The following is a 27,431-nucleotide window of genomic DNA, read 5'->3' as shown; positions in this document are numbered from 1 at the left end:
TCAATTCTGAGCATCAAATCCAGGACGGTGGTAGCCACCTGAGAAGGTCCAATCGGAGGAAAGGGCCACATGGAGTGGTGGGGGGGGGGCAAGCAGAATCACAGCAAGAACCTGACCCCGGGGCTGGCCTGGTGACAGCCTGAACCGTACCTCGGCTTCTAGGACAAGAGAGGGTAAGTTTCCTTATTCTCTGCACTGGGCGAGTTGAGTTTCCTGTTATAGCCAACAAGAACTAATATTACCCTAAGCATTTTTAGAACAGTAACTCTCCTTTTGGGGGGACCATAATCCACTTTTATCTTTTTTTTTTTTAAAGGTTTTTTTATTTGACACGGAGATAGAGAGTACAAGTAGGCAGAGCAGAAGGCAGAGGGAGAGGGAGGAGCAGGCTCCCCGCTGAGCAGAGGGCCCGACGCCGGGCTCGATCCCAGGACCCCGAGATCATGACCTGAGCTGAAGGCAGCCGCTTCACCGACTGAGCCACCCAGGCGTCCCCGTAATCCACTTTTAAATGCTGCATAAACTGGCTCGTGGAAGCTCTTACAAAATCATGGACTTCACTTGCTCTCCAGCAGGTCCCAGGACGGTTCCCTGACAGGGCTGGACTCCATTAGAGCACTATCTTGTCAGTGACCTTCTCGACATCCCTTCTCTGGCTTGTGAAATTGCTTTCCCAAGCATCACGCATTCAGTGGGACCGAGGTGTGGACCCAAGGCCGTGCCGTGACACAGAAGAGGGACAACGTGGCTCGGTCGCTTCGGGCCATGTCTGTCTGACGACTCAGAAGCCATTTGGAAGTGAGAAACAGGCGACTGGAGGCACATGTGTGTCATTCCAAGACCCAAAACACGGTCAGTCAAACACAAAGAAGGGAAATCTCCCCCTCCCTTATATTTCAAGCTTTGCACATTTAAGATTAAATGTGGAAAATGCTAAACGGCATAATTTTGAAACAAACCGATGGCTCTGTAACTATTATCCTTAAATGTAAGTGTCAGTGGTGATCGATCTTAAGCACCTGGACCACGGGCTGGAAAACTACAGCCAACTGTCTGTTCTCCCAGAAGATGTATGCAGTAAGAAAGCTTCTTCGTTTTTTACACGCCTCTAGGTAGGTTTACATAAGTGCCTACGTAATACGCTTAATTTTGCCTCCTGGCCCACAAAACCTAATAGTATGTACTATCTGGCCATTTACAGAAACCGTCTGCCAACCCCAACCTAGATGTCATTGTAGAGATTCTTTTTATTCTTTATTCTTCTTTTTTTTTTTTTTTGGAAAAACTTAGACGATTCCGATGAGTACAGAAAATAACATTTATATTCCCACCGCCCACGGGTAACATCTTGTAAGATCTGCTTTCACAGTTTTTAAGAATGAAAAAATTATAATTATAGGATTTTTATACAAGTATAGCCCACGCCCCCTTTGACCGCCACCTGCTACACCAGAGGCACCTGGCTTTAGCTTCAAGGATGGGCACCTCTGGCCAGAGGATCACCGACCTTGGCAAGGCTAAGATAGCTGTTCCTTCACCTTGATGGGACTCCAGGAAATGGGGACAGTGGTCACAGCACTTCTGTGTGCTAATGGATTGATCATACAGAAAAGACTTCTTTCCCTTAAAAGCCGTCTCTGTGATCATATATGGGCTTGGCACAGAGTAGCCAACCCCCAGCATCTACTGGATGGAATGGGGCCCCCATCAAAGCAAACGTCTGATGGAGTGATTTCATGAAGATGCAGCCATCAAGCAAAGGTAGTTACCAATGAAAAGAAGGAAGAAAAAAGAGAAAAGGATATGGAAGAAGGGTAGAAATGCCCCAGATATGGACGCTATCCACGGCAACAGGGACGACACAATTCTCACGTTCTTATGGGAAACCACGCCCCTATCAAACAGGTGGCAAGCCGAGTATTTGCACAGCTGCAAATGTGAACTACGGAGCGAGGAATTTAAATATTGGAAACAAACATCCATGCGCCATGAAGTCTCCTCCAAGTCACCTAGGTTGACTGTAATTCTCCGGTAGCTTCCCTGACTTTTCCCCCTAGACAGAGCTTCTGGAGGGTAGGACTGATGCTCACTGTTCAGTGTTCGAGTAGTTGCAAACTCCGTGTAAAGGTGACCGTGACAACAGGCAAAGCACCCGAGCCAGTGTCAGGAGCTCCTGTCACTCTTCCAATCAGAACGCTAAACACCTTCAGCGAAATGGAACTGGAGGTCGCATCTGGTTTTACCAAGACCAATTTCAGGCATCGGTTTCATAAATAAAAAAATGGGCAACCATTTTTAGGTGAAGATTGGGACGTGTTTGCGCACAAAGAAGTTTGTGACGGGAGCTGTTACCACAGAGAAAAAGTGAAATGACTTAAGTGTCCAGTAATGTCAAAAGAGTTCAATGAGCACGGTATGTCTACGTGTAGTATGGAATAGTGGTGGTCTGGGGGACATTTTTAACAACGCACGATAATGCTGTGTATGACATCATCTGCTTCTAAATGCTCAGAGGATAAGATCTCAGCTGTATGAAAAGAAGGAACTCCTTAATAACAAGGAAACGTTAATGAATAGGCTGTTTATAAACTAAGCCTCCAGGACAGAAAAACAAAACAAAACAAAACCCAACTTGTACAACCCGGCAGAGGCCCCTTTGTGTTGAATCACAAATTATGCTAAAGACAAGGGATTTCATAAAGCCAATGAAAGGACACATGGGGAAGGGCTGGGATTGGGAGAAGAGGAAGCCATCAACACGGAAGGCTCTGGCAGAAGAAACACACAGATGTACACACAGGAGAGTTCCTGAGAAGGGCGATAATCACATTACTGATGGATTCAGAAAGACACCCTTAGGAGAACGGATGAAACCTGCAATTATTTTTCTGCTGTGCAGAAATGACCCTCGGTGATGCCGCTGTCAAACGCACAATGCTGTTGAACAATTATTCTAGACTTGTTTAGACCAAGGAAACCAAGTGAACACCTGATTCATTCTTTATTCATCCTAAGAGTTGGTGCATGTTGCGGTAACCACTAACGTTTTATCAAATACAGGTTGAGGTAGACAGATTGCCATGATTTCTCTTTTTGCAAGGTAATGTCTCAAACCAATCTTTATTTATTTTTTTAAAAAGATTTATATTTGAGAGACAGAGAGAGCGCACAAGCATGCCTGCGCTCAAGCCGGCGGGGGAAGGGGCAGAGGGAGAGACTCCTACGCAGGCTCCCCCCACAGCGCGGGCTCAACCCCACGGCCCTGAGCTGAAATCGAGAGTCATACCCCCAACCGACTGAGCCACCCAGGTGCCCCAAGCCAATCTTTCCTTTTATTTCATCCCTCTTTGCTAAGAGCTACAGTCCCCACGTTTTAAGTAAGCTTTTTCTGGTGCCTGCCTTGGACTTGAGTCTACAGGGCGGGTCCAGATCCCTCCCTGCGTTCCAACAGCATCTCTGTCTGCAGAAGGTGTGGTTCACACACTCAAGGTCAGAGGACCAGCTGAGGGGCTCACTCTGCGAGACAGGCTGCCGCTGGCTGAGGCCTGAGGGGCCCTTCCTCACCCTGGGGGCGCTCCTGCAGTCTCGCTCCACAGACCCCTCGGACACGGGGACTCTGAGCCTCCTTGGCAAGGTGGACCAGCTCCTTGCTGACGCTGCCCGCACAGAAGGACAGGTGCCGGGCGGACAGGGTGGGTGAGCAGATGGGACCCACCCCCACCTAAGCCTGCCTGGCAGCCTGCACCTTGCTGTCAGGTCCACACCCGCGCCCCAGGCGCATTCTATTCATTACCCCGACAGCCGCATGGCTAAGAGGTCAGGGCCCTAGAGCAGGAGCCCCACTCGGTTGCTTCCCAGATGTGCGTCTCTCTTCCTTGTCTATAAATCAGAGCAAGGGACCGGGCCTGTTTATTACTCCAACAGTACTGTACTGTAATATTTAGTAAGTGGTCACGTTGTTACAGAAGTGTTATGTCAGTTACGTCTTAAATGGCTCAGGAAGTAAAACTGACACTGGAGGAGGTCGGGGAACCTGTGGCTTCCCGGGCACCCGCCGGTGGCATGTCGTGGGGCTGACTCAGGGACACGGGACCCGGGCATGGTGGGCAAAGGAGCAGTAGAGACAACGTGGTCAGGAAGACGAGGGTCCCACCTCTGGCAACAGTCCAGCCACCCAGCCGCAGGTCAGAGGCGTGAACTTGCAGAAAGCAGGAAGTATGTTCCTCACGCACCCACTTCTTTCGTGTCAGGTCACCAGGTTTTTAGGACAGTAACGACAGCGGCGGGAAGACAGGTAACACCAGCAGCACTGTTCGTACTGGGCATGCCCCAGGAACCAGACCCCGTGTCACGGTACTGCCTTATCTTGCCGGATCCCCCACGAACACGGGAGACTTTACCATGCCCGCCCCCCAGCTCTGTGACCTCAACAAGGGACCCCAGGCTACACATTGGGTTGCTTGTGCAGAGGCTGTGCTGACACAGAGCACGGCCGCTGACAGACCATAACAGCAACACTGAACTTGAGCCACGGCTCTCAAAAACCTTGTTCAGCTCTTCCCTTTTTCAGGAGAAAGGTTGCTCTGTGTGGTGTCTGTGATGTGGCATCTGGGAAGGAGGGAGGCTACAGCCCCGACGGAGAGACAGGCACAGACCACGAGGCCCGACCCAGGCGGGGTGGCCCTGCTGGAGGTTCCTGGGCGAAGCAGCATCACACCTGCCCTTGGACAGGACCCCTTCTACCTGGGCAACGTTCCTGCAGGGACCTCCCCACCTGACCACCCACTGTGCACAGACGAGCGCCCCGTGGAAAAGAAACAGCTTCGAGAAGTTCTTTCCTCTCCTCTCACGTGTCTGTAATGGACCCAGAGCCAGAAAGCGTCTGTGTGCTGGTCTCTTCTCTTAGGTGGCGCCCAGGGTCACGGGCTCCTCGGCGTTGTGCCAAGGGGCACGGAGCCCCATATCTGCACTAGGAGGCTTGCCCAAAGGGGCGTCATTCTTTCACTTTCCAGTGAATTGTCCACACGCAAACATTTTTGTTAAGTCAAATTAAAAAAAAAAAGAACAACAAACTACAAAACTAAAGCAATTTCTAGCTTAAAGAACAGTATTCTAGATCCTCACTTAGATCATTGGCCATAGGGGGGCTAACGCCTCTGAAACACAAACAAGTTCAGAAATACCTGAATAGTATAGGAAGTCAGAGTGTTTAGCTAAACGAGGGATATTTCAATTTTACAAAGGAACCCCACTGCTCATTTTAAAGTGACACTAATTGCTATTTTTAAAACATGACCTAAAAAGAGAAGATGTAATATTGTGATTTTGTAAACTTAAACAGTCACTGCGGTGTCCCGTGCGCTGTGCCTCCTTTTTGAAACGTCGCAATGGGAGTTTCCAGCGGGACTGGTAATTTTCAGCTGCAGCGAGCGTGGTGTCACTGATACCGGCGGGGCGGGGTGCGGGGGGGCCCTCTGCCTGTCCCGCTCCTCCCTACCCTCAGTGCCTCGCCCAGGGCCTGTGCTCCGTGCGCAACGGGTAAATGTTGACTTAACTGTGGGAACCGGCAGCACACACTGACACGCGCCAGATTCTCGGTTTATAAATATTTACAATCAGGACTTGATTTCGACTTTAATGAGCCCAACTGTTAAGGATACCTCCGAAGTGAGAAACGGAATCCATCGCTTCCCGCCAGATGCAGCTTCGGTAGTTGGTCTTTTATCTGGCTTCGCGGGGAGGGAGGCACAGGCATCGATTGAACGGCGAGAGCAGCACGTTTTACGGTGGACTGGTCAAAAGGGAAAACAGACCCAGCCTGGGAACATGAATTTGGGACCAAATGGAAATTGAAGAGGGTGAAACTCCTCAAGCTGATAGCCTCCCAGAAACTCCAGAGTCTACAGATGCTTCAAGAAGGAGAGCTTATGAGGTCTTGCTTGAGAGTTGGTTGAAAAACAACCACTAAGATAGTTTTTTAAAATGCATTTTAAACAGAGCGCATCGGGGGGCATCGGGGTGGCTCAGCCGTTGAGCATGTGACTCTTGATTTCGGCTCAGGTCGTGATCTCACAGTCGTGAGATCGAGTCCTGCATCGGGCTCCGCGCTTAGCACAGTCTGCTTGAGATTCTCTCTCTCTCTCCCTCCACCCCTCCCTCTGCTCAAGGGCTCGTGCTCTGTCTCTCTTACTCTCTCAATAAATTAAAAAAAATCTTCAAACAGAGGGCATCATAAGACGACCGCCACTGTCTCGCAGACACACTGGCTAGCTTCAGAAAGCTGGACTGCAATTATGCCCTTACTGGTGTGTTTCCCAACACACGATCTCGCGTGCTCTGCGGTTAAGAAAAAGTAATGAGGAGTCAAAAGCTGTCACCAAATTCCACAGGAATTTTCCATCTAGTTGAGCACTCGCCCCCTTTTAAACTAGTACCCTCTTTTGATACAACTAAAAATAACGTGTATTCCTCATCCGCGCTGAAAAATCTCAGACTCCTTGAGACACAGTCTGTCTCCCAGCACATCCCAGGAGCTAAGAGATGTTCTGTCTGGCTTCACTTCCTGCGGTTTGCTAACTCCTTTCTTTCTCGACTTCCAAACGCCCGTTAGCGGACATGCCTCCCCTTGCTTGGAAATTCTGGCGCATCCCCTTTTGAGAAGACGCTGCCCCTCCTGCCGGTGCCCCGGGGTGGAGAAGGGCTTCGGGGAGGAGAAAGCCAGACCCGCGTAAAGCAGATCTGCCTGCCGTGGGCTCATGATCCGACAACGGGGTCATCTAACGACCACCAACCCTGCCCGGAGCACACCCCACGTCCCCGCCTTACTGTGTTTGCTTCTCACGCCATCCCTATGAGGCTGGGACCAGACGCCCCACGGAACAAGTGAGAAAACTACGGCAGAGAGATGCTGAGCAGCTTCTGCGAGGTCACTGGCCGGGGGAGCGGCACCAAGGGATCTGAACCAGGTCTGCCTGCAGCCCAGGCCTGCCTGCTGCGCCGTGATGTGACAGGGCCTCAGCCCTCCCGCCCGCCCGCATGTCCCCCTGCGCCACGACTTCTGCCTCGCCCACAGGCTGCCAGTGCTATCATTTCCTGAGTATTTTTCTTCGACTTGAAGAGCTACTTACATTTTTTTCTAACGCATGTAGAAAATAGATCTTAGGGTGAGATTTTAAGTATTAGATTCTAAGCGCCCCCTTATCCCCTCCCACCCCATACCCCCACGTCGTGTCATGGGCCTCCAGGGGAACGTGCCTCTCCCAGGCGTACCCTCTACTGAGGAACCCGAGGCTTGCTCTGGGCAGAGCCCTCAGTAAGTCAGGCAGCTGCCGCCGCGGGGTCACCGGGAACACGCTGGAGGGAGACACACGCACGGTGTGGACAGGGTTTCAGGGGAGGGCACAGGCGTTGCATGGCAACAGGAAGACATTTCTAAGCCAAGGGCAGGAAAAGTAGGGTCTGCGGGCCCACGCCTGCTTTTGTAAATAGAGTTTTGCTGGAACACAGCCATGCCGGTTTGCTTACATGTGTCTGTAACTGCCTCCGCCTTCCAATGGCAGAGCTCAGTGGTCGCTACGGAGCCCACAGCTCACCCTGTTCACTGTGTGACCCTTCGCAGAAAACGGTTCTCGACCACCGCTCTAGGTGATACGTTTCCTATCCAAAAGCCAGTTGGCAATCACCAATCCACAGGTAATCCAGACCTTACCAATGATTCTGCTGGTAAGTATGTAAATCAAATTTAATTCCATCCCACTTAACCAACATTTATTTATTGATGGGACTACTACACGACAGTCTTGGCAAGGGGCTGGGCTCACAGAGGCCAAGGAAGCTGGGGCTGTGTCTCTTAGAGGAATCAGGATATAAACAAATAATTTCAATACAACTCAGTGAGACATTAGAGTAGGACCTGAGGTTTTATTTTTCCTATAAAGTGGACCCTGAAAACCTGACTTTTTTGTTCTTTTAAACTTTGACATTCTAAAACCATAACCACGGGCTAAGATCTCTTTCTCTCTAGCTGTTTTTTGTTTTTTGTTTTCAAGCATCAATACCGGAGATGAAGCTATTTCTGTGAAATTGCTCATTAACTTTTGTAGGAAAGATCAACGTATTGGAAGTTACCGTAATTGCCAAATTCGCTCTGGGCTCCCGACTACACGGTTCTCATCTCTGTGTCGAGAATGGAAAAAGGTATCAAGACGTCAAGGGAGATGGGGTCCGTTAAAGAGGCAGACTTTTGTTTTTCAAGATTGAGTTTTTAAATTGGAATCCGTATTAACTGGGTCACATATTAACCTTTTGCTGAAAGAGGCTTGAGGGACGAGAGACAATGGCCAGGTTCAGCCACGATTTCATTATCTACTATCTGTCTTTGCAACTCAACTAGGTATCAGGTGAATTAAGGGGAAGACCAATTTCTACATCCCGTGGATGTGATGAAATTGATTATCCTCGGGCAGAGGAAAGGAAGAGCGACGAGAAGGGGTACAGCATCTGCACGCCTGTCCTGCCCTGATGACTGTTTATGTCCGTTGACGACCGACGATGCCTTTGTAGCACACAAACACGGTTTCTCACCGAGGTTCACAAGCGAAAACAGAATGCGTCTGTTTCTAGGGAAACCTGACCAGGGAAGTTCACGGGCTCCGATTCATAGAATGCGTCCCCATGCACAGAGCGGCCCGTTTGTACGGTAACACCCTCCTCCTCATTTACCTCCTCCCGTTTGAAAAATTAATGCAACAATGAGAGATGATTGTTGATGCTCGTTATTAAATCATTTATTCATCCCACACGATGATTCAGAATTATTCATGAAGCTTGCTGGAAGGAAGCTGGGTTTTACCTCCACGGTGGTTTGTGGAGGGATGTACTCTTTAAAAGGATATTTTATAACAACACAATTATCATAATTAAAAGCTACCCTGATATTCTGATGAGCTTTTGACATATTTCTGAGCGCTGGCGTTTTAGCACGAGGAGATAAATGAGACTGGAGCAGGACTGGGGACTCACAGAGCTGTTGGGGGAGACGCTGGCGGCAGCACGAAGCAGCGGCATCACCCGGTTTTATCCTGGTCCTTTGCTAATGAATTTTACAGAATGTCACTGGAACTTTTGGCTTTCCCAAACGAGTCCGAGAATTACACTCTGTCACCCGAGCAATCGCCTACGTTACTGAGTCAAGGGAGTGTATATTCCCGACAGCCCACCTACCCCGGCTGCCAAAACAAGCAGGTCGCTCAGCCTGCCGCTGAGCTGGTCCACATCTGGTCTCTGATCTCTTCCCAACGTTGCCCTTGGTCCGTTCTGGGTCCGAAAGGCCACAGAGCAAAGGGCCTGGTTTGAGAAGCCACTAAAACTGACAGGCGACAGCAGGAAGGGCACCCATCTCTCTGCTACGGCCTGGTTAAGCAGGCTCAGATGAAGACGCTGAGGCCAGAGAGCACGAGAATGCCTTCTCCTACGTGAAAGTGCGTGGTGGGTATAGAGGGGGGGCCGCGTGGGAAGAGAGAACAGGCTGTTGTGTGAACCTGGACAGCCAGCACGCCGATCAGGGCAGAGGCACACAAGTGACTTTACCCAAGAACGAGGGGCTTGGGTGCTGCGGGACTTGGAGCGCACCTTGGAAAACTTGGCCTGGGAGCCCCGTGAGAGCACGGACCTGGTCTGATGCTCCACCGATAAAAGGGCCGTGTCAGTCCTTCACCCGCTCCACAAACACCGATGAAGCTGACGATGAGCTAAGGCCCGAGCCAGGTGTCCTGAACGCAGGGCTGACCACAGCAGCACCCCCACGCTCCAGGAGCCGAGCCTAGTGGGCGGCCGAGGTGGGTCAACGCGAACAAGTCCGCCGGGATAAAGGGAAGCTGAAGAAGAACGGGGTGGGGCTGTGGGCCGCTCCTACGGAAGGTGCCGGAGTTCAGTACCCAGCCTAGGTGAAATGGAGGAGGCGGAGACCAGGGGGAGAGTGGGGGGCTGGCCTCGTCCTGGCGGTGGGGGGACCCCAGAAGGGAGGGGCATTGTGGAGCTGCCGTGATGACCCAGAAGGTGGCCCCAAGAAGCAGACAGTCCCGAGAGATGTTAAAGGCACTAGAAATATCAGAGCATCCTGGGCAAGGAGGCCCTCCTGGAGATGGCTCCGCCAGTGTTCCGGAGCCTGGTGCCACGGAGCGCGGCACGAGACCGCCAGCTCCCCCCCTCTGTCTCACGCTGAGCAAGCGAGCTCCTGATCACCGCTTGGCTTCCCAGGCTGCTCTGCCCGAGGAGAGACTCTGCCGCTGGGGCTGAGGGCAGGGTCCCAGTCTTGCTCCAGGCACTGGGCCTCCTGGTGGTGGAGATGCATCCGCGGGCTGAGCCCAGCTCCCAAGACACAAGCCGGCTCTGGGTGTGCGGACGAGTCCGTCCTGAGCCTGACGGGGACAGGGCTGGCACATCCCAGATACAAGGCCAGGTCCCTGGTGGGTGGGCAGCGGGCGTCCCCCGAGGGGCTGCCCTATTAGGGCTGTGGGCTCTCTCTTTATATGTGCCTACAGGTCTCCGTATTTGGAGGTGCCTGTGGGCTGCATGTGCTCCTCCGACAAGGGGAAACCCAGAACCACGTGCCACTCGAGAAGGTGGCTGGCAGGAGACAAGAACAAAGAGCAGTCACCGGGATGGTATCTGCATCACTTAACATTTGATATGAAAGGACTCATTTCATCGGCATTAAATGTTCTCTCTGGCATTATTCTGTTACAACTAGTCTCCACGGTGGCACTGACGCCATCCTGACACTTCATTTCCTTGTCATCGAAACGGTTTTGTGCACCAACTCAAGCATGGCACGAAATTTCAAAGACCTCAATAGAAGTTTCCCAACTTCATCTCCATGGAACAGTTGGAAAATGTCTCCAATTATGCAAGCTTTTTGTAAAATGTCTCACAAATACAAAAGGGCCTATTGTACATTTCACAAGTAAATGCGAACACACTGAACGCTCGAGGATGAAAAGAAGAGTGTCAAGACTTTTTTTTTTAAATGAAAGCTTGCTACCAGGTCGGCCGCCACCTCCCTCTCCCTATCTCCTAACAAATAAACTGATGTATTTAAATGTTAGAAGCGTATGAGGAAGTACACTCTGGAAAGATCTGAAAGGAGGCACTAAAACCAAAACAAGAGACACAACAGTTGTCAGAACTGGAATCCTGCCAAGTCACTGGCCATGCACGGAGTCAGCTGAGAAAGACCCATTTCTCATGAGAGTGACATGGCAGGGCGGCCAGGAAGGGAGCTGGAGGGTGTGCAGACCAGTACGCCATCGTGAGTGTGCGCGCGCGTGTGTGTGTGTGTGTGTGCATGCATGTGTGCACACGCTTATGTCAAACATGTGATTAGCTGATACCTGACTGTGGGTTAAACTCCTGGCTTTGGAAGAGAATTCAGTCCTCATCCCGGGAAAACCAAGGAGGTGCCTCCAGGACCTGCATGTCCCAGGACCTCCCAGGGTTACATCCAACAGTGGTGGAAAGCCTAGCTCTTAAAGGTCACCTGCCGTCGACCAAGTGCCTGCTTCCCAGCAGTATGAGAACAGATACCCCTGGCATCACCCCTTCTCCCGGGGTCAGTACACAGCAGTCAGACCCCCGCTACCCCCCGTTAACTGCATATCCTCAGGACCCCGTCCTCAGCTGCCAGCAGCTGCCACAACTTCACTACTTGGTAGGCCAGGGGCTACTGTAATGATCTGCAGGCCCCCCTCCTTTAATGCTAACGACCACTCTATGTGAGAGCTCCTACTGCTACTCCCACTTTACAGATGAGTACACTGAGGCTGGGAGGGCTAGGCGGCTTGCCCAAGACCACACTGTCCGGGGGGGAGGGGGGGGGCGGGGCTGGGGACAGAACCCAGTTCGGTCCAAATCCCCATCTTCTCTACCCTTGGCCAGGCTGCAGGAGGTGGAAGAAGGATCTGGAAGCCTCCCCTCCAGAAGGCCCTCCCAGCCAGCCCCTGGGGCCCCGGGTCTCTACCTGCTCTGGTGAGCTTGTTGGCCACCTCCTTCCGCACGGACTTGGTGAGGTTGAAGTAGTCGTCCTCCTCGTCGATGCTGCGGAGGAAGAGCGGGATGTGCTGGAAGACGACGGCGTGCTGGCAATGGCGCCGGCCTGCGACGCTCAGCTGCTGGTCCAGCCACTGGTCCTGCGCCTGCTTTAGGGCGGGGCATCGGGAGGCATCGTACCAGAACTGGGAGTTGAGGACGAGGAACAGGACACCCCCGACCCAGAAGCTGAAATAGTCGTCCCCCCAGGTCCGCTGGAACTCTGCCACGGTCTCGGGCGTAGGGGTGTTGCCCACGTCGTGGTTGCCGCTGACCAGCACCAGCGGGATGTCACGGTCCACGCGCGCCAGCACCCGCTGCAGGTCCGCGGTCTGCTCCTTCCGCCAGGGCATCCCTGCAAGAGGGAGGGTCACGGCTGAGATGGCCGGGGTTACCTGCACGCTCACCAATGTAAGGTAAGAGAGCGCAGTCTAGAAACTGAACCCATGCGTGGAAACTGCAAACGGCAGCTGTGCGTTAAAAGCAAATGAGTAACTTCGGTGGGAGCCTCTGTCTGTCCCCCTTCCCTCAGGATGCCTTGGAAATTCAGTGTCCGAGTGGCCATTTGACCCGGTGGTACTGACCGAGTGGTGATACGGAGTTACTCTAACACTAAATGTCAGCGAGGCTTCCTTTCTTTTATGCAGATGAAAAATAAATATACAGTTGCCGCTTTTCTGTCCCATCTCAGTGGGTCATCATACACATCCCTATCGTGTATGGACCTGGCTTTGAACACCGGTCCCAAACCAACTGCTATTATAGTTACTCTTTTTTTTTTTTTAAAGCTTTTATTTATTTATTTGACAGAGATCACAAGTAGGCAGAGAGGCAGGCAGAAAGAGAGGGGGAAGCAGGCTCCCTGCTGAGCAGAGAGCCCGATGTGGGGCTCGATCCCAGGGACCCTGGGACAATGGCCTGAGCCTAAGGCAGAGGCTTTAACCCACTGAGCCACCCAGGTGCCTCTATTCTTACCATACCTATGGCCTTGCAGACCGTGTGAGCACCCTTACGGGGAAAATTCTTAGAATCTGAAGGGCCAGATCGACTGGCACGTGCACCTTGCCAAATCTCCCCCGCCCCGGCCGACACAGGGGAAGAGGTACTTTGTATTCCAGTAACGGTGTGTAAAAATGCAAGAGCTCCATGTCTTAATATTAAGTGTGTCTCCCCACAACCCCCCACACTCCAGACACACAGGCTTCAGTATGGAGATAACTTATTAAAACTTGAATGGATGGGATCTGAAACGATCACTTCAATTCCAAATCTGGTTTTTTGGCCTTTGTTTTGCTTTTTGAGCTCCTCTGTGCTAATTTACCCAACAAATATTTATTGAGTCCTGACTATGTCTAAGGCAGTGATTTCGTTACTGGGGCCAGCGGCGAGCCAGACACACAGACCCTTCCCTCCCAGCCGGGGAGTCAGATAACCGACCGATCCAGCAAACGAGGGCAGCACATGTACGTATCAGACGCTAACGGAGCATTACTGACAAACGCAAGGTGGGGAAACGACAGGATTCCCGCACCACGTCAGTCCCGAGGAACACGTTCAACATTATGCACGGACGCCATAAGGAAAAGGACAAGAGAGGAGAGCAGCCCCGCTTCCCTCGGGAGGATGAAAACTCACCTGAAAAACCTTGCCATGAGCAGACGAACATTATACCTAACAGTCTGCGTCCGCCACGAATGTAAAAGACGACAAAAAAGGTCCTTATGGAACAACTGTAGTAACGAGGAAGACCTAACGCAGATGGGCATTCAGTCGAGATGGTCCTAAAACAGGCGGGCATGAAGCAGGAACGGGCAGAACCAACTCAGGAAAGAAACAGAGGCGAGAGACAAAACTCTTTCAGAACTTAGAAGTGGAAGAAACCAGCAGGGGCCAGATCTCCTTTACAGCCAAGTCTCTGCCCCTCTCTGTTCTTCTAAATGGCCTGCATGAGCCTGTAGAGAAATGTGCAGTCTCTGATGTCTGATGTACCCCTGCATCTTCCCTCCGTCCCGCCTGCGTACGGTGCGACTCAGGTCTCCCGTGTCACTTGTCCTTGCTGGTGGCCTGCTGACCCAGGTCTGTTTCAGGGAGCCTTGGTTAAGTCCCCACTGTAACTGTGAACAGATCCATTTCTCCTTGGAATTATGCCAAGTTTGGTGTGCATTTTACTTTTTGCTATGGTATTAGGTAAGAGGTCAGAATTTCCCTACCACAGAAATAGTTTTATAATTCATTCTAATAGAATCAATAAATAAAAAGAAAAGAAAGAGGTAGATCTACACCAATACTCTAGAAAAATCAATACACTAAGTTGAAAAGGTAAGACATGGAGGAAAAAAAATCACATGTAAATTTTTAAAAGGCTTACAGATATTCATATACTGTGAATATAACTTCTCCAGACACAAAAAGAGAATGATAACTCTGGTTATCAGAGGGGTACTTCCACATTCACTTTAAAACCCTTTATACTACATTTTAAAAGTTCCTTCCTTTTTCCAAACTTATATAATATTTCCATTGTTTTTTTTTAAAGATTTTATTTATTTGTTTATTTGTCAGAGAGAGAGAGAGAGAGAGACAGAGCACAAGCAGGCAGAGAAGCAGGCAGGGGCAGAGAGAGAAGCAGGCTCCCTGCCGAGCAAGGAACCCGAGGCAGGACTCGATCCCAACACCCTGGGATCGGGACCCGAGCCGAAGGCAGTGGCTTAACCGACTGAGCCACCCAGGCATCCCTATTTCCATTATTTTTAAAGGTGTTTTTTTGTTGCTTTTTGGTTTGTTTGTTTAAAAAGGGGATTTTAGCCTCAGGCTCCTGAGGTTTAAAGAAGATTCAGGAGGTCAGTCAAGAAGCTGCATTTCCAAGTGATCTCAGTATCTCACATGAGTGGAATCTGGAAAAGGTGTCAGCCAGCTGACTCAGGAAGAGCTCCTGAGGGGAGAGGCAGGGCAGGTCTGGCCTGGCACGAGGAACCATGAACCCCTTCCCTGGTGGTGCTGGCCATTTGCCCACCTCCAGTGTCTGCCTCCTCGCTGGTCTGGGACGGCCCAGACTGTGGGCATCTGTGTTGACTTATCTTATCCCCTCTAAGACCCCGCTGGCTAGGTCTTTTCCCATGTCAACAAACAGGGAGGATGAATTCTTTATGGCCTTGAGCATGATAAACCATTTCAAAGGGACTCCATAAACCAAGGTTAATTCATCACTACTTTCCTTAACCAGTGTTCTAAAAACCCCAAAGTTGCCACCAATGTTCCCGTCTTTCCATTCATATCTACTTGGGAGCAGCCAACACTAACCTGGCACTTACCATGGGCCGCACTGTTCTAAGAGCTGTACCCATATTAATCAGTCTGACAGCCAGTGGGGGCGTCAGGATTTGAACTCACTGTTCCAGCTCAGACTGCTGCCTCTCATTCCAGTGTCCTGGCCACAAACTAAGGTCCTAGCTTCCTGGGTGACTCCTCTCAGCTGTCCTGATCCACAGGACATGGGTTTACAACACAGTGGGGTGCACGGCATCTCCCATTCCTGATTTTCAGAGGGCATTTTACCATGACGCTTCATATACTGACTGAGCAGACATAAAGAACATTCAATTAGCTAATGACCATCTAGAAAAAGCATCTTAAAAGAAAGGCTTACTCAAAACTCGGAAAGGAGACCTTGTCTACAAGCAAGCTACAGGGTGGAATTGTGAATTACACACAGTAATAGGATGTTTGTTTCCAAACTTCAGAGGGATCCTGCTTTGGGGAAAATCACAAATATCCCCTAATAACCTGTTTAAAAAAAAAAAAAAGATGAAACCCATGGCTTTCCTAGGTCCCCTCAGTCAAATATCAGCCTCTCTTCTGAGGCTTTTCTAGAACTTTCTGAACCCCCCACGTGGAGGCATGGTGTGGAGGGGGAGTCTAGGACACCTGGGCTTGGTCCTTGCTTCTTGCGCCTTACAGGCCATGTGACCTTGGTGAGTCCCTTAGTTCCTCTGAGCCTCGGTCTCATCATGCGTGCGATAAGGATGATAGGCTCCATATCTCAGAGGGCAACTGTCAGGATTCATACCAAGATAATGATTTCCAGAGTTCGGTATGAACAGGAATGCAAAAATGTTAGCTGTCTTCCCTCCACCCCCACACCTGAATGTACTGAATTCTCCCTTTTTTGACCGGTGACTCATAGTACACACACAGCAATCAATAAATCATTTCTGAAGGAAAGAAAACATTCCCCAGGAATATAAATAATTTTTAGGTAAGAATTTAAAAGTGAAGGAGTAACTTCTCAACTGCAGAAAGCCAAGTTTAAGGAAAACATTTGCATTATTTTCAACACACTTTCATTTGTATAGATCAGAATTTCTTTAGGGTCAGAGTATCAATAATCCCTTAGTATTATTAGCATAGTTCATAGTACACCTTAGCACAGCTTCCTAAGGAAGTCATAATATTATAGCAAAGTCTAAAGCCAAACCTACCTAGCATCAGGAATAGAAACAATGTTAACTTGGCCAAGGACAGAGAGTCTCCATGAGTTTCTTATGGATCGAGTGGGGCTCTGCACTTTACAGGAAAGACAGAAAGAGAGGCAGGGAAAGAAGAGAAGAGACTTTGGTGAAGGAAGAAAAACTGCAAGAAACGACTCAGAAGAGAGAAGGTGAATCCATTAGAATTTTAGGATTATATGTCCTAGTTCTGTGAAAAATGTTGGTATTTTGATAGGGATTTCATTAAATCTGTAGATTGCTTTGAGGAGTGTGGACATGTTAACAATATTGGTTCTTCCAATCCATGAGCATGGTATATCTTTCCATTTGTTTGTGCGAACTTCACAGAATTAGAACAAATACTCCTAAACTTTGTATGGATCTACAAAACACCCTGAAGAGCCAAAGCAATTTTGAGAAATAAGAACAAAGCTGGAGGCATCACAATCTCGGACTTCAAGTTATATTACAGAGCTGTAGTGATCAAAACAGTATGGAACTGACCCCAAAACAGACACATAGATTAATGGGACAGAACAGAAAACCCAGAAATAAACACATACTTCTATGGTCAACTAATCTATGATAAAGAAGGAAGGAATATACAATGGGAAAAAGACAGTCTTTTCAACAAATCATGTTGGAGAAACTGGACAGCTACTTGCCAAAGAATGAAACTACACCTGTTTCTTACACCAAACATAAATATGAGCCCAAAATGGATTAAAGACCTAAGTGTGAGACCTGAAACCATAAAAATCCTAGAAGAGAGCAAAAGCAGTAATTTTTTTTTTTTACATTGGCCATAGAAACATTTTTCTGGATATGTCTCCCTAGGCAAGAGATACAGAAAGCAAAATTAAACTATCGGGACCACATCAAAATAAAGACCCTTTGCGCAGTGAAGGAAACCATCAACAAAACAAAAAGGCGATCTACAAAAAGGGAGAAGATACTTGCAAATGACATATCTGATAACGGGTTAAGATCCAAAATTATATGAAGAACTTATACAACACCAAAAAACCCCTCCAGGGATGCCTGGGTGGCTCAGTCAGTCAAGCCGCTGCCTTTGGCTCAGGCTATGATCCCAGGGTTCCTGGGATAGAGTCCCGCATCAGGCTCCTTGCTCTGCAGGGAGCCTACTTCTCTCTCCACCTCTGCCTGCCACTCTGCCTGCTTGTGGGTGATCTCTCTCTCTCTCTCTCTCTCTCTGACAAATAAATAAATAAATAAATAAAATAAAAACCCTCCAAATAATTCAATTCAAAATGGGCAGAGGACATGAACAGGCATTCTTCCAAAGAAGACATCCAGATGACCAACAGACACATGAAAAGATGCTCAGCATCACTATCATCAGGGAAATGCACATCAAAACCACAATGAACTACCACTTTACACCTGTCAGAATGGCTAAAATAAAAAAGACAAGCAATAGCAAGTATTGGTGAGGATATGGAGAGAAAGAAACTCTCCTGCACTGTTGGTGGGAATGCAACTGGTGCAGACACCATGGAAAACAGTCTGGAGGTTCCTCAGAAAATTAAAAATAGAAATACCACACCATCTAATAATTCCACTACTGGGAATTTATCCAAAGAAAACAGTAATTCAAAAAGATATATGCACCCCTAGCTTTATTGTAGCATTATTTACAGTAGCCAAGATATGAAAGCAACCCAAGTGTCCACTGACTGATGAATGGATAAAAAAAAAAAAAAAGATGTGCTGCGCACGCACGTGCGCACACACACAGACACACACACAGGAATATTACTCAGCCATAAAAAAGAATGAAATCTTGGCATTTGCAACGACATGGGTGGGCCCAGAGGGTATTATGCTAAGTGAATGAAGCCAGTCAATCAAAGACATATACCATATGATTTCACTCATATGTGGAATTTAAGAAAATAAGTGAACAAATAAAGAGAGAGACAAGTAAAAAACCATACTCTTAAATACAGAGAACTGGTGGTTGCTGAGGGGAGGCTGGTGGGGAAAAGGGTGAAACAGATAAAGGGAATATGAACACACTTATCATGTTGAGCACTGAGAAATGAACAGAACTGTTGAATTACTATACTGTATACCTGAAACTAACATAACATTGCATGTTAACTACAAATAATAAAAAAAAAAAGATGAGAGGAGGAGGACTGCTCTGGGCAGGTCTCCAAGGTGGAGGAAGGGCATCTGCAGAAAAGTGAGTACTGAGAAAACATGGACCCTGAAGTCTGCACACACCTGCTGACTGATGAGAAGTCTGGATGGGATTAGGGGGGGGGGGGCAGGGTAGAAAGCTGTGACATGTTCAAAGTACATATTTTTTAAAAATTTGAAAACACGAGGAGTTTAAGATAAATCCAGGAGGTAACAAACATTATCGAGAGAATTACAAAATAGTTATTTATATCATTCATTAATTTTGAATTTTGAATAAGATGGGATACCACGGAATGCGTAACCTATCACTATTAATATGTATTAAGGCAGGGATGGTTCTTGTTTTGAGAACAGCATTAAAATATGTTGTTAGATAAAATCTCTTAGCAAACTTGGAAGAGAAGTAAACATGCTTCACCAGATAAAGTACATCCACAAAAACCTGGTAGCTAACGTCACGCTCCGTGGTGAAAGACTGAATGCATTTCCCCCAGGAGTGAGGACAGAGCAAGGATGTCTGCTCTACCATTTGCATTCAACACCACACCAGAAGTTGTGGCCATTGCAGTAAGGCAAGAAAAGAAGCGCACAGACTGGAAAAGAGAAAATAAAACTGCCTGGGGGCGCCTGGGTGGCTCAGTGGGTTAAAGCCTCTGCCTTCGGCTCAGGTCATGATCCCAGGGTCCTGGGATCGAGCCCCGCATCGGGCTCTCTGCTCAGCAGGGAGCCTGCTTCCTCCCCTCTCTCTCTCTGCCTGCCTCTCTGCCTACTTGTGATCTATGTCTGTCAAATAAAGAAATAAAATCTTTAAAAAAAAAAAAATAAAAAAAAATAAAACTGCCTGCTCTCAGAAGACATGACTGTCTTCATAGAAACCCCCCCCCAAATCTATTTTTTAAAAAAAAGTTTCTAGACTAATAAGGGGGATTGACTTAGCTGCTGGACGCAAGGTCAATATATAAAAATTATATTTCTACAGACTAGCAATGGAGATTTGGAGGTATAAGGAGAAATATTTGAAAGATGCTTAGGGAGTAGAAACAGAGAGGAAGGACTTGAGAATCATTCTCAAAGGGCACCTGGGTGGCTCAGTGGGTTAAGCCTCTGCCTTTGGCTCGGTCATGATCCCAGGGTCCTGGGATCGAGCCCCGCATCAGGCTCTCTGCTTGGTGGGGAGCCTGATTTCCCCTCTCTCTCTCTCTGCCTGCCTCTCTGCCTACTTGTGATCTCTCTCTCTCTATCAAATAAATAAATAAATAAAATCTTTAAAAAAAGAAAGAATGAAAGAAAGAAAATCATTCTCCAGGTCTCAGGAGCTGGGAGGTTAGTCATGTCATTTACTGACATGGAAAAGACTGGGGAACAAACAGATTAGAAGTAAAAATTGAAAACTCTGTTTCAATATAAAACATGCTGTACTGATAGAGATACAGGCAGACAAAAAGACAAAATGGACTTCACGCCAGTTAAGAATTTTTGTGCATTGTAAGACGTGAGTATCAACCACAGAGTGGGAGAAAATACTTACAAATCCCACATCAGGTAAAGCATTAACATTCGGAATATACAGAGAACTCCTAAACTTCAACAGATTCGGGCTCCATCTTCGGAAGGGAAAATATCACGGGGCTTCCCTTTGAGTCCGTCTCTCAGCCAGAAGTGCAGGCACATACCACGGAAGCGGAGTGCTTACCTGCCAAGCACAAAACACCACAATAGACCTATTTTGTTTTCCCCTTTGGGGATTAAGGAGAACAGAAGCTGCCTCCAAGCCTTGAAGATTATAACCCGGCTACAATAAGAAAAAAAAACAGAACAAGAAACAAACAGGGAACCCACGTGTTTCTGTTCCCCTTCAACCATCCCCATCCCGGCCAGCAAAACGCAGTGACGGCAGAATTCCATCCAGAAACGACTGGTGAGAACCGTCCACCTCGGGGACCTTCTCAAAATCTTCTCTTCTCTGTGGAAGCTATCTGAATAACAGATGCTGTGCATAGATTTCAACCGTGCTATGAATCTCTTTACTGATTCAGCAAGAAGATTTCCTTTTTTTTTTCCCCCAAGAAGCAAACCAACGCTCTCTGTAGCAAACCGACAAGGAAGGACGTTGCTTACACAAAACAAGACTTCCACGTTCTCTGGTCCGTGGAGGCACAAAGACTTAAATGAGAGCTGATGATAATACACTCCACCACCGCCAGGAAAATGTAAAATAAGTAGCGGGGCAACCTTAGCCGGCATAGAGCCCGTCCGGTGACTGAATGGGCTGCTCACTTTGGGGGACCTCGAGGGGACTTCCCGGTCCCACCAGGCAGCGGTGAAGAGAACAAAATCAGTGTGGCGCTCCGACAAGCACATGCTGAGCAGCTGCTCGCAAACCCAGGGACCTCCCCAGCTGAGGCCGGGGCAGGAGAGGAGGGTGAACCAGGGTGTGATGGGGAAGGATTTCAGCCTGCTAGCTCAAGTGTCCCCAACTACGCAAGAGCATCCAGAGTTCCGCATTTACTCGCCACCACTATCACCAGCTCTAAAACGACATGATTCCTGACAAATGTTTAATTTGAAGGGATGTATATGACTTCAAAGCTAAAGCACAAAGAGGCTTTTCTTTCCTTCTTTCTTTTTTTTTTTTGTGGCATGCTATTTTGGATTCACAGAGCATCAGTTAATTGCTCTGTTACCACGGTTTACAGATGGGCACACCAGGGCTTACTGTGGTCCAAGGCAAATGAGCGGGGATAGGGGGACCCAGCGCAAGCTGCACGGAGCCCCGGGCTCCACCCTGGAGGGCTGGTCTGAGAACTGGGATCTGGTCTGGGGGGTGTTCCCAATAAGGATTTGGGGAGGGGGAGACTCTGAAGCCTCACTCTGTGACCAACCAGCCGTGCTCTTTCGGGCAACAGTTATGAACATGCCCCGCACCACCATGAGTGAGTTTCTATCTGTCAGGGCACCAACGTAAGGACCGCAACACGACCACCGTCCTGTCGCCATGACACTTCGTACCTAATGAGGTGCTGATGTAATCTGCCCAGGTATAAAGCAGCAGCAGCAACTTGCTCTATTTTCAATGAATGGAAAATGAAAATGATGATGTCCCACGTATGGGGCCGGGTACCTGGGGTAGCATGCTGAAGGGGACAAACATGGTTGCTTCTTCACGGAGCTTCAAATGCGTACCCAAGCTTCTGCCGGTGCTGGGAGAGGGAGGACACCTCCACTCGATGCCACGGACCACCATCCCAGAACCCATCAGGACCCATCAGGACCGGTCAGGGAACCACTGACGGACGACAAGGAGCAAAGAACTCTCAGAGCCTTGTGACATGAAACAACACGACCCCTGGGTTTAGGAGGTACAGTTAGGACATTCAAAAGTGTGTCAGATATCAGGGAGTTCTCGACTTCCTGACATGTATCCGGAGCAATCACGCCAACAGGCATTCCAGCCGGTGGTAAGAGGGGGGACACAGCAGCAGACTCTTGGACCAAATCATCAGAGCTGCCAAAGGCATCAGGGAGGTCACCACAACTGGAGCGGGGATTGGTATTCAAGCCTTCCACTCGGGCAGAGTGACGTCAGCTCCTTGATAAAGACGACGCTTTATACTTTCCGAGTTCATCCCAATACTGTACTTAAAAACATTACAATACAGATACATTCACCCACAAAGGTCTGCTGCTTGATAAATCATCCCCCTACTAGCATCCAGCTGTAATTTTTTTTTTCAAGGGGGAAAGACATGAGAGTTATAACAATTTTTAAACTTCAAGGACAGTTTTCACTTTGCAAATGTATTGTGCAAAAGCTGGTTTGTACATGAGCTGCTTGGACTGCAACTAGGATTTGCCACAGAAATAACATTATATGTAACTGCCGATGAGATCTGAGGGCCACAGTAACCTAGTTAATCCCCAACACAGATGAACGTACTCACTGAACTCCGCAAAAGTGACAATCATGCTTCCCTTCCCACCTGCAATGTTTACCTTCCCAGCAAAATATTTGGGATTTCTGTTAGTGTTGTCAGTTTCTGGGTCTTTCCTTCCTTTCAAAAATGCTGCTACCAGTTAGCACAAGAACCTAACCATTATTTATAGCCATAGGTAACAATGATTGCAAGGGAATTTAATATACTAGAAGAGAGGAATGTATGATGTGAACTAATGAGGACACTAATGCATCTCCATAGAGGTTCGGCAGAGGAATAATTATGTGGTTATCTATACTTAGAGATATTATTTGTTACATTAATAGAAGAAAAATGTACTAAATGAGTGGGCTTTGGGGTAACACATCTCTGATAGATGAAGAAGCAGACGAAATAAGATGAAAGGTCTTCAGGCTGAATATATTCTTGGGACCCCGAAGAAAGAGTGAGGTCAGCCAAGGTCACAGTTCGAGTTTGACCAAGTGAAGCAAGTAACTCTCCTAGGAGACTCAGAAGCTCACTCTATGAGAAGAAATAATAAATATGATGTCCACTATCACTCACGGAATTCTTACCATGTGCTAAGCATAGGCATTACTGCATCCCAATGCACCTGTTACTGTACGAAACCCCCGCTACATGACCAGTTGACCTGCCTGGCCAGGACACTGGGGCCCCTCCTCATGCTAATGCTCTTCTAATGAGTAAAACCACATCAAATGATGTGAACTATGGCCTTGCTGGTTCTGTGATGCACGAAGGTTAGGTAAAGGGGGTAAGGAGAGGATAAAGGGTCAGCTCTGCTGCGCAAGGGCCTGAGCGGTAAACGGACGGGACAGTCAAGGTCTGGGAGCTCAAAAGCGTCTCAGGCATTGAGATGCTGCCATCCTGTCCGCGGGCATGGTCACCACCACTGGGCGCAAAGAAGGTGTGCGGGACTCCTCAGCGTCATCCCCACCCTGCCTATTGTCATTGCTGCACTGGAAGGAGGCCCCAGAAGGAGCCCCGGGGGTGGGGAGCCAACACGCATCCTCAGTTCTTCGGGGGAAACAATCTAATTTGCAAGCCAGGGTTCCACTGTGCTTCTAGACCGAAATGCTGAGCAAGTGCCGGGGCGTGGGGAACACCTGGAACACAGGCTTGGGAACCTACAAGGGTAAATGTTAGGGTATTTAGATTGGCCTGGACACGGAATCAGAATCGTCTTGTCATTTTGCTGGAAATGAGAATGCAGAATACAATGTCTGGGGTAGCTATGAAAGGCTGAGAGCAATAAAACCTTGCTTTTCTCAAACCTTTTGGCAGAAAGGACTCAGAGAAAACACGAGAGTGATCACGTTTGGTGAGACTGAGAGCTAAAAGCCATCTTTAAGCCCTAAGAGCTAAAGGTGGTGGACCAGAAACACATACTTTGCTCTGTTCCTTCCACACACCGTTCTGCAAAGACAGTAAACGCTCTAGGACTAAGTAAGAGGAGAGGAAGAACAGCCACAGAAATGTGGAACCCGGAGGGCAGGTGGACAGGGGGCTAAGCTCACTCAGAAAGTTAAATAATCAGCTCAAAGTGGGAAAAGTTAAGAGAGCAACTGGCTTGGTGCAACCCTACGGAAAACCTTCTGGAAAGATTTACCGAAGCTCAACCTCCATTTTCCTGACGACCGAGCAATTCCACTCCCAGGCCTGTCCCTGAAGAAGGGAGTGCACCGGTCTAACGAAGACACGAGTTAAGGGCGTTCATAGCAGCGTTATTCGTAGGAGTCCCTGAAGAGCAAAGACCCGGATACCCACCAGTAGCAAAATGGGTGGGTATATTGTGATATAATCATTAGGCGGGATACCGTGGCGCAGTAACAAAGGGCGTAAGGTAGAGGAATTGCAGATATTACGCACAGCACAGGAAGCCAGAAGAGCACTTGCTGTGCGACCTCACTGTTACGAATTCCAAGGACGGGCAAAACCAACTGGGGTACACAGACAGGTTTCTGATGGAGAAGAAGCACGAGGGAGCTTCCTGGCAGGTGGCAAATGTTCTCTATCCTGATGTGAGGAGTGGTTAAGGTTGGATTTGCCTGTTCAAGCTCTTTGCCTCTGAATAACTGCATTTTTTTTTTTTTTACATTGTACCTCAATTTTAAAAAAGACGTAAAGGAAAATAAATGCAAGGGGAGAAGAATCAGATTTGTATTAGAGATACTCTGAAGGCTCAAGAATGTGTAGTAACAGGCATCCTTGGAAATGACAGTAAAAGAGAGCCAGAGTACAAAGATGCCCCGAAATCCCCCAGGGCTGGACCACTGCCCTTCATACTTTGGTAGATGGGGGGGTGGGGAGGCTTCAGTTTTTGTAAAGAGTAAATAGGATTCTGAGAGCCAACAGGTACAGCTGGGAGAAGGGGTACCATAGTGAAGGCGGGAACATTAAGATAAAAGCTTTGACCCTAATTTTGTGAACAGAGCCTTTTTCCTCCATGTGCCCTAAGAATGAGAGTGGCCAGGTGGGACCCCCCCCCCGCCAAGCAAGAGTCAGAAAGAATTTACCATGGGGCACCTGAGAGCCTGAGAGAAAAGACCTACAGACACTGGTTTTGGGGAAGTTGGGTGGGGGGCTTTGCCACCCTATGGTAAAGATCATAGGACACAAACCCAGCCCCAAAGGGTCCATTCAGCTTTTCAGGGCTGCACTGCTGTTGCATGTGTGATGTACTCAAACAGGCATGGGCAGCCAGGGATCATTATACACAGCCAATATGAAAGACACCCCAACTGGACAGGCTGTGGAGAAAGGGGAACCCTCTTACCCTGTTGGTGGGAATGCAAGCTGGTACAGCCACTCTGGAAAACAGTATGGAGATTCCTCAAAAAGTTAAAAATAGAGCAACCCTATGACCCAGCAATTGCACTACTGGGTATCTTCCCCAAAGATACAGATGTAGTGAAAAGAAGGGGTACATGTACTCCAATATTCATAGTAGCAATGTCTACAACAGCCAAATGGTGGGAAGAACCGAGATGCCCTTCAACAGACGAATGGATGAAGAAGATGTGGTCCATACATACAATGGACTATTACTCAGCCATCAGAAAGATGAATACCCAACTTTTGCATCAGCATGGATGGGACTGGAGAGGATTATGATAAGTGAAATAAGTCAAGCAGGGAAAGACAATTATCATATGGTTTCACTTACTTGTAGAACATAAAGAATAGCACAGAGGACATAAGGAGAAGGGAGGGAAAATGAAGGGGGAAATTTGGCGGGGGGGATGAACCATGAGAGACTGTGGACTCTGAGAAACAAACAGGGTTTTAGAGGGGAGGGCATGGGAGGATGGGTTCAACCGGTGATGGGTATCAAGGAGGGCATGGAATCCATGGAGCACTGGGTGTTATATGCAAACAATGAATCGTGGAACACTACACCAAAAACTAATGATGTACTGTATCTAACTACTAACATAACATAATTTTTAAAAAAAGAAAAGAAAAAATAAAGTGTCATTACAGAGAAAAAAAAAAAAAAAGACACCCCAAACAATCAAAACAGGGGAAAACAGATACTACTTGGAGAAGGAAAGAAAAAAACATCTTCACTATTCTCAGGGAAGGAAAAGATATTGTATCCCCATCAAACAATTACAGGAGTAATGACCAAAACAGCTCCTGAAAATTACAACTATGGTAGCGGAAATAAAAATCTCAACAGAAGGCTTTAGATAAAGTTGAAGAAATACCTCAGAAAGTAGAGTAAGCAAAGACATTGGTGGTGGGGAGGAGACAATATTTGAGGGCCAGTATAGGAAGTCTAACATCTGAAGAACATAAGTACCAGAGAGTATAGAAAAAAAATCTCAGGAGGAAAATCATCACTGAAATAATTCAACAATATTTCAGAACCAAAGGCCATGACTTTAAATAAGTAAATAAAGCGGATTCACGCCACAGTATATCACACAGTTATATCCAGAACCCTGAATACCAAGGAAAGATCCTACATATATCCGCTTTCATATAAGGGATCAAGAATCAGAGGGGAGGGCGCCTGGGTGGCTCAGTGGGTTAAAGCCTCTGCCTTCGGCTCAGGTCATGGTTCCAGGGTCCTGGGATCGAGTCCCGCATCAGGCTCTCTGCTCAGCAGGGAGCCTGCTTCCTCCTCTCTCTCTGCCTGCCTCTCTGCCTACTTGTGATCTCTGTCTGTCAAATAAATAAATAAAATCTTTAAAAAAAAAAAAAAAAAGAATCAGAGGGGAACTGAACCTCTTAAAATCCATACAGGATGGGCAAAGGCAAGGAAGCTGAGCTTTCAAAATGCTGAGAGAAAAACGACTCCTTACCTAACATTCTATACCCAGCTGAACTACCACAATCTCCAATTAATGTGAGGCTACAATGAAGGTATTTCAAATATAAATTCTTCTCCAGAAGCTACAAGAGCCTGTCACCCACCCAACAAGGAAGGAAACAGGGCCCAACATGAGAGAGGTGAAGGTAGTCAGTTTCTAGAATGAGGGGAGAAATCTCAAGACAGTAGCTGTCTTCGGGCTTAGAGGAACCAGACACAAAACAGAGAACTTTGTCCTAGACAGAACTCAAAAAGCTGAAGCTGACAGAGTGCCCAATATTTTTAAATTTACTGACAGGAAATCTGTGCACTTTCACCTGAGGTTGAGTTAGTACATTTAAAAAATTAAGGGGCCCCTGGATGGCTCAGCCAGTTAAGTGTCTGCCTTCAGCTCAGGTCACGCTCTTGGGGTCCTGG

General features: G+C 48.1%; 1 protein-coding gene across 4 annotated transcripts in view; it reads right to left on the bottom strand.

The window, feature by feature from the left end:
* CPPED1 (calcineurin like phosphoesterase domain containing 1) overlaps positions 1 to 27,431 on the bottom strand; it is a 99,628-nt gene that overhangs the window by 19,246 nt on the left and 52,951 nt on the right. For 3 of the 4 annotated variants that reach the window (XM_080829730.1, XM_080829732.1, XM_080829731.1), the window contains one exon: positions 12,017 to 12,439. The exons of the other annotated variant lie outside the window; for it this stretch is intronic. In XM_080829730.1, the coding sequence (XP_080685856.1) occupies positions 12,017 to 12,439 (423 nt within the window). The remainder of the gene's footprint in view (positions 1 to 12,016; positions 12,440 to 27,431) is intronic. 4 annotated transcript variants of the gene reach the window in all.

The sequence above is a fragment of the Martes martes genome (assembly GCF_963455335.1).
Source record: "Martes martes genome assembly, chromosome: 18".
Lineage (NCBI taxonomy): Eukaryota > Metazoa > Chordata > Mammalia > Carnivora > Mustelidae > Martes > Martes martes.
The sequence above is the reverse complement of the archived record's forward strand: the minus strand, read 5'-3'. Positions and strand labels throughout refer to the sequence as shown.